The sequence below is a fragment of the Vigna unguiculata genome, chromosome 10, assembly GCF_004118075.2.
Source record: "Vigna unguiculata cultivar IT97K-499-35 chromosome 10, ASM411807v1, whole genome shotgun sequence".
NCBI classification, from domain to species: domain Eukaryota; kingdom Viridiplantae; phylum Streptophyta; class Magnoliopsida; order Fabales; family Fabaceae; genus Vigna; species Vigna unguiculata.
Window position 1 is genome coordinate 37,693,455 of NC_040288.1, and position 8,097 is coordinate 37,701,551.

General features: G+C 28.8%; 1 protein-coding gene and 1 non-coding gene across 2 annotated transcripts; both read left to right on the forward strand.

Moving 5' to 3' along the window:
- Window positions 1-5,831: 5,831 nt before the first annotated feature.
- Window positions 5,832-7,192, forward strand: LOC114165990. The gene is made up of 3 exons (XM_028050637.1): window positions 5,832-6,136; window positions 6,331-6,452; window positions 6,725-7,192. The coding sequence occupies exons 1-3, from the start codon at window positions 5,972-5,974 to the stop codon at window positions 6,852-6,854; spliced, it is 417 nt and encodes a 138-aa protein (XP_027906438.1). The 5' UTR covers window positions 5,832-5,971; the 3' UTR covers window positions 6,855-7,192.
- Window positions 7,193-7,930: 738 nt separating this feature from the next.
- On the forward strand, window positions 7,931-8,003 carry TRNAA-AGC. Its single transcript has one exon. It is a non-coding gene; the product is annotated as a tRNA-Ala (tRNA).
- The last annotated feature ends 94 nt before the right edge of the window (window positions 8,004-8,097 follow it).

An 8,097-nucleotide genomic window follows, 5' to 3' on the forward strand; every position in this document is an offset into this window, starting at 1 on the left:
AGAAAGAACTTACTGTATATTTTTATGCTTACAATGGTATATTTAAACACTATTCATTCAATGTTTTTTGTGGAGTATTACGAGAATAGTTGGAGATTTTTTCTTCAACATTTTACTTTATGAAGGAAGGAATCTTTGGACTTTACTAGTGTTGGTTTTTGTTGGTGAATTTTGATCCTATTTTTCACCTTCCCACTAGGATACTGTGTACAAGGCTTCGTTTTCCCCACTCAGAATCAATTATTCTTGTTATATTCTGGGGCAAAACCAGAGAGTAAGAATTTTCACATACAAAAAGAACTTTGTGAATGACCAATACCTAACTTTACAACCATCTATTATATTAATTACACTAACTGCACTCATTTTTTTTTACTAGACTGAATCTAAATGTTGTCTAGTTCCTACTTCTTGGGTTAACCAAGCTTTATTAGTCTCTCTCACAGGCATAGTTTGCATGCCAAATTAATATATTAATTTCAGTTCTAGTGTTCTACCATCTTCTCTAGGGTATAGAATAATAAAACAGACGCCTTTGTTTAATATCAAGGTAAAGTTGCATTTAAATATCAACTAACATAGACTTTCAACGATACTTTTTTCTTTCTGGTTGTTAAAAAAGGGATTGAGTGAAGAGTGAGTGAGAGTGAGGTAAGAAATATTCAAACACTTTCATGAAAAATATGAGACTTCTTTCAGAACCTCAACTACTTGTGCTAACCTATATTTACACTTTTATGAATCTTAAACATGTATCTATTTCAATTCTAAATAAACCTATTTTGTTAACTACTAATAATTTTGATAATTATTATTTAGCATCTAATCAGATTTGTTAGAAGTGAGCTTTAAATCTAATTCAACTTTACAAAATCGACTTATAAGATAAGGTTTGTACCTCATTTATATATTATGAATTAGTTTTATCTCTGATCGATGTGAAACTTCCAATAAAATTTGTAAGAAAAAAGTTTTATTATTTCTTTCAAAAATTTATTCAATGCATGGTTCAACCATAGAGGATCATATAAAAGGGAATAATTTTTTTCCACGAAATGTTAGGTAAAAGAAGATTGAAGAAGTGAAAATAAGCAGGGAAAATCCGTTGCAAATTAAGTACAGTAATAGCAGAAACCTTTTCAGCCATTCTATTGTTCAGTGTCAGCATTTGCGTCCCCTCTTTTCCAAATTCAACGGCTTTCTATCTCTCATTCATCCTTCCCTGTAACCAAGGTTTCTGCTTTCTTTTCCTTGCTTTCTTGTCTCACCAGTTTTTGTCCATTTTATTACTTCTTTCTCTGTTGGAAACAAGGAATTATCCAACTTTCTATCTCTTTTTACTGTTGCTTATGCTGTCACCAATGTGTGTGCTGTACAAGGAGAGAGTGGCACCTTGCCACAGTAATGAAATTTAACTCCTTACTTTTCTTTTTCACATTTAATTTTGTTAGAAAAAATTCTATTTGAGACACATTTGTACTTTACGTATGTTTTATTGGAAAAAATTCAAACCTTGGTTTTTCACATTGTAGGTAATATAATTTACAAACTTTGCTGTGCACTCTGGAATAAGTACTTTCTTTTCAACTTTGTTCTTTTCTTCTTAGCTTTTCAGGATAGAAAAACTTGTATTAAGTGAAGTTCTCTTGGTTCTCTTCAAGATTTGTTGTTTTCACATTCCTAAATTGCGGAATATAAAAAAGATAGGGGCAGAAAATTAATATTAAAATAGAGTTATTTTGTGAAGAACTAAATAGGTCTTTTGGATATAAAAGACGTACTAGAGATGGTTTTTATTACAAAAAAATTGTAATTTTTGCTAGGAAAATTATATTATTATTTTTCCAACGATATAAGCAAATCCCAGCAGTTTCAATCATTTCATGGCTGTTTCTCTTAAAAGTGATACTGGGTAAAGTCCATCCTCTGTACTCAAGCCTGCTTAAGTTTGTATAAGAACCTGTTCATGAGTTTTTTTTTTTTTAATCTAGGTAAATTTGTTTCCATATTTATAAAAATAGACAAATTTAAAAAAAAAAATTGAAATTGGGTAGATGGTTACACATAATTTCATATAAGAACAAATTGTGTCCTTGATTTATGTTCAGCTCTAAAATCGTGAGAGTCAAGATGATTTGCAACTTAAAATCGTGTGGGATCATACGATTTTTATTTTTTATTATAATCAATTATGAAAGGGGTGTAATTGATACAAAGAGTATGTTGTGCGTGCTCCTGACATAGTTGATACGTAAAACATTCACGGTAACAACATTAGACTTAAAGTGTTTCGAGGTTGAAGGGACTTGATTAACAATAAATTTAGTGTGTGGGTGGTGGAATTTGAGAAGGAGTCAAAATTATATATTCTCTTATATTTCGTGTTTTAGTAGTTGTGATAAACATCTAAATAAATTTTATTATTTATCTATATCTATCCAAAATTTTAGAATAAAAATAGTTATTTAAAAGAAATTTTAAAAATAAAAAACTTTATCAAAATATAATAAAAAAATTTAGAGATATAATTATTTAAAATAAAAATTTATAATAATCAAGTGACAATTAAAAAAACTGTTATAAAAAACATATGGTATATAATTTTTTCTTTTATATTTATAAAATAATAAATATAAAAAAATCCATGAAAAATATTATTTATTAAATTAATATTTTACTATCAACAAAAGAAGTTACTTTTTATTTTCAATAATAAAAAAAGATGTGATGAATAATAATAAAAAGCATAAGTTTAAGTCTAACTCCCTATTTTCCTTCCTATTTTCCTTCACAAACAAAAAGTAGTTGAATTACTTCCTATTTTCAATAATATATATATATATATATATATATATATATATATATATATATATATATATATATGAGAAATAAAAATAGAAAGCATAAGTTTGTGTTTAACTTTTTTTTTATAAACAAAAGAAAATATGTGAGAGGAAGAATATGTGAGAAAAAAAATCATAGAAAATATAAAAAATATCTTAATAAAACTTTTTATTTTTTATTATATTTAATTTTATGTTTTATTATTCATTAACATTAAATTTAATATTTTATAAAAGAAAAAAAAATCTACCTAATCTGATCATCACTAATATAATATATATATATATATATATACTCTATTAATTTAAAATTTTTAAAAATTTAGGAGCCATCCCTGGCTTTGTGGTGACAATTTATCTTTCACATCCTTTTTTCGGAATTCAAATAACTTTATATTGCAACCCATGAAAAGAAAGCAAACTCGAGCTTTCTGTTCCAATGATCAATACGTTCTTTCTTGTTAGGTTCATTACAACTTTATTAAGATTTTCTTTTTTACTTCAATTTTGAATGAAAGACAATAACAAAACCTTAATAGATCGTAAGTGTGAAAATCGTTTTAGTACACAATTTCAAAATGATTTTAGAGGGAGCTCAATTTAGAAATCTTTTTGAAATTTGACCATTTTTGTAATTAAGGAGTGAGATTTGCCTATGTTAGACAAAAAATCCCATGTTATGTGACATACTGCACTTTTGTTTCTCTTCCTTTCTCACTTCTCTTTTATATGAAATAGATAACTTTTATCTTAGAGATTTCTTTTTAGTGTACTGTTTATCATAACTAGCTCTCTCTGTTTTAGGTTCTGCATAATGTGATCATTCAGCTACTTTAGACAGACATCTAGATGTGGATATTTATAGTGGATCTGAAAACTGTCTTTGTTTCAATTTTTGTGATTCATTTTTTTCATTTCACTTTCACCCATCTAGATCTACTCTATATATACTGTTCTGAAACTCTTGTCCACATGAAACAAATGAAGTACATAAAGTTGAAAATTTTAGTAACTGGCAAAAGCATTATGAGCATTACTTTTGAAATCTGATTGAGATGCATCCTGTGGACACAGATTAATAAGAAATTATTTATATGTGTCAATGAAGATGAGTGTTAATGAGAAGGTTCTTTTAGTGCTGTGTGAAACAAAAATAGCAAGAGTTGTTTTCATTGCAGAAGATGATGATGATGATGATGATATGTTCTTAAGTGTCTCTGTGTTCTGTATTTTAATATTCTTCATCTCATCTTTGTAATTTCCGTTTTCCCTCTATGATTGTCCTTCTCACATCTTGCTATGCTGTCATCATCAGTATCATAAATCTATATTTTGTTTGAAACAAAGTTTTCATGAAAAAGAATTATTTATCGAAATATTTCTTTTTATACTTGAAACTTAGAACTTTATACAAGAACTCATTTTTAAAATGTCCACCATGACATATCTATCTGCGTGTTCAGATGAGAGTTTTCTTCATAAATTGTAGGTCTTAAATTTAAGACTTTACATGTTCTACAAAGAAACAAACACTCATCAAATATAGCTAACTTTTTCGTGAAACATCCTTATTAGATAAATATTATATACGTGACTTTAGTATAAGACAATTAAAAAATGGGTTAAATATGTTTTTAGTCTCTTAATTTTTAATGAATTTTGGAATTAGTCTATTTTGATGAATTCTAGAATTAGTCCATTTTGAAAGTTTGGACCAATTTAGTTCTTCATCTTTCGCAATACGTGGATTTAGTCATTTTAATCAAATTTTGTTAAGATTATTTGACATTTCAAGCGTGTTTCATAATAGTATTTGACTTAACATTAAAGCAAAAATGTGTCAAACAACATAAACAACTCAAATACAATCCTGAAATGCGTACGAAACATTAAATAAACTTACCAAAATTTGATTAAAAGGACTAAATTCATCGAAAGATGAATGACTAAATTGGTCCAAAGTTTCGAAATAAACTAATTCCAAAATTCACTGAAAATTAAGAGACCAAAAACATATTTAACCTAAAAATTAACACTACTTTTAATTCAAAATTTTGAGAAAATAAATTTATAATCTTTTTATATAATGTTTAATTTTGTCATTTCTATTAAACGTGAGATTTAGACTCATACTTAAATTATTCTAAACCGATCCGAAGAAGGAATAAGAAAGAATCCGATGGGAAACAAATACCAAAAGTTAAGGTCATATGAAGGCTTTGGAAGGGCTCATGGTTTATGATTTGTCCTTGTTAAGGGAAACCAATTTAGTGACTAGTGGGAAGCAATAACATGGTTCAATGTTTCACAAATACAAAAAAGATTGAAAAAGGAGAAATCCACACTCAAGTTATGGAAGGAATCTTTTTGTTTTCTGCTACTACTTTTCTGGTAATAGAGAATTGAATCTCACAAAACTTGATTCCTTATTTCTTGCACGTAAACTATACAATCACTATCTCACACGTCAGAATTAGTATTTAATGCAGAGTGGAATGCAATATGCATTAACCATTGCGTATGCTCTGCAAATTCCCTTCCAACCTTCACATGCCATCTGGACAACTCAAATATTTAACTCTCTTCTTTTCTTCCATTTCACACTTTAGTGCACAATTGCATTTGCATCAACATTATTTATAATATAAACCAAGTTATCAATAAACTATTATGTGGTTGCTATAACTTACTTATTACTCTCACACTCCCATTTTGGCAGTAATATCATCCTTACCTAAAAAACACTGTTGTTTCTAAACATTATATGAAACATATTATAACAAATAATTTTGTTGACATTACAAAATTTATTTATATGAAATAAATGTGTGTATAAAGTCACTTTATTGAATGAAGACTTTGAGGAAGCAACTTTTATCTAGTAATATATTATATATTACTGCATCGTGATAAGGCAGGGTCCATCAATAATTGAAATTATTATATGAGCAAAGCCACCAAAACCAGTGCTCACTATTAATAACTAAATGATTTTGTGACGTTATCATTGTACTATTACTATATATCAATAAGCCATCCATCAAACACTTTTATTCCTTTTCTTCTTCTTCATCATCTTCATCATCTTATCTTCTCCTTTTCTTCATGTTCTTCAAGAATTAGAATTGATGGCAGTTAACAGTTATTCTTCAGCTCAAATCTCACTTCAGAAATATGGTTCATTTCTGAAATATGCCAACAAAGATTTGAAGTCAAAACACTGCTCTGTCCCACAGAAAAAAGCACCAGTTGGTCCAGTAGCATTTAGAATCACAGCATCCATCAAGAACAAGGTTAATTCATACCTTATCATGTTTCTTTTATACATACTCTTGTATCTATATTCTAGGCTTTTTGGTTGTTGTTACTCTTATCCAAAATTGAGAATCAAACACTTAACAAGTCCTATATGGTTGATTGATTAAAAGAAATTTGACCTAGTTTAAGGATTTTTGTGTTAATCGCTCTCTATTTTGCTCCTAAACAGATTTATGAGGACAAATCTCAGGGCATAATTTGCTATGAAGATGAGAGTGGAGAAATAATTTGTGAAGGTTATGATGAAGGGCCTCGTTATCAACGAATTCCAAGGCCAACCCATCATCCAAGGTACAGAATCTTATCCAACCTTGTACTTAACTCCATATGATGTTAAACATTATTATGAACTTTGACGTCTCAGTTATGCTGATACTCCGGATCATTCGATTCATGATATTAATCGATCTCTAATAACACATAACTAAATTCAAATTATGAAAAAGAATTAACAGCACTTGATTATATGGATCATCCCTCACCAAAAAGAATAGAGAAAAGGTGTTCAACTCCAAAGTAGTACTATTGTATCTGAATAAAGGAAATTTCATTTGTTGGTTCAGGGATGTTGAAATCATGAATCTTGTGCAACAACAAAGTTGGCTTCAGATTGTTAAAGGGGAAGAAATCAATCATTTAGCAAAAGGAGTTCTTCGTCAACAAGAGGATTTAAACTTCAACAGATGGCTTTAACTTGTTCAAAACTGTTACTACCACACCAAATAGTTTCTAAGCGATGTGAAACTATTGAGTCTGTGGTAGAAAAAAAAACCAATAAGGCTTTTGTCACACTCAAAGGCCTTAACAGTTACACGCAGTGCTAATTTGTAGCAGAAAGGAATAATAGCACAAATATATGCTGTAATTGGTGAATGAAATAGGACAAGTTCTTGCACAAATTTCATGAAAGTTGTACAAATTGACAGTGGTGAATGGTGATGCTTTTCTTTTTCAATCTGTTCATACAGTTTCATATCAGATTTTTATATTATCTGATAGATGAAAGGGAGTTGATAATGATTCACAGAGTAGCAAGCAAGGAATTTGGCTTTATAATACTTACATCAGATTTTATTTATTTTTAATTAATCAACAATTTCAACCATTGAAAATATATAACTAGTGTGTGTTCTATATGATTGCAAAAAAGATAAATTTGGAAGAACAAGAAAACAAATTAATGGGCCAAACAGTATATAGGGTTTCAGCTACTTTCTGAGGTAGGTCAAGAATTTCAGAAAATATCTTTTATCAGTTTAAATTGTCGTTTTATTCTGATTAGAATAATAATACAACTCTCGCTTCAGTCTATGGAATCTGTTATCTGTTTTTGATACCATTCAAATCATCCATTGACTTAACCATAGTTTTAAGTAATTTTAACATTTGTTTTCAATATCAATGGCTATTGTAGATATACATCACAATATGTAAGCAATTACCATAATCATAGTAGAAATAGATCACAAAAGGTGTTAAAGAGATTTTGCTTTGATATGGAATTCATGTGTTTTCAGTGGATGGAATAGTTTAACTCATGATTATGTTAATAAGGAATATTTTGGGAAGGAATAATGAACTAAAAGTTATTTAGGTAGGTACTTATTTTTTAAATGATAGCGATATTATTTTTCTTCCTTTTACTTTTCATATTAGCTTTTTATTTATTGAAAATACAATTAAGGAAATATTTTCTTGGTTAGTGAACGGTGGATTTCTTAATGAATACTTTAAGTTATCAAATATTAGCTGATAGTGAGTTTCAAGTTGGGGATGTAGCTCAGATGGTAGAGCGCTCGCTTAGCATGCGAGAGGTACGGGGATCGATACCCCGCATCTCCACTTTTTCTCACATTCTTTAATAAACTGGCGTTCTGAGTTTTAATAGTGGGGGTTGATACATTGTTTTTGTGGTGCAGGAAACAATTCCCTTCTT

What these genes read in the sequence shown, in the direction of transcription:
- LOC114165990 (XM_028050637.1), top strand. Translation starts at nt 5,972, where the DNA reads ATGGCAGTTAACAGTTATTCTTCAGCTCAAATCTCACTTCAGAAATAT. An exon ending in CAGCATCCATCAAGAACAAG is followed by an intron (nt 6,137 to 6,330) that starts GTTAATTCATAC and finishes GCTCCTAAACAG; the next exon opens with ATTTATGAGGACAAATCTCA. An exon ending in AGGCCAACCCATCATCCAAG is followed by an intron (nt 6,453 to 6,724) that starts GTACAGAATCTT and finishes TTGTTGGTTCAG; the next exon opens with GGATGTTGAAATCATGAATC.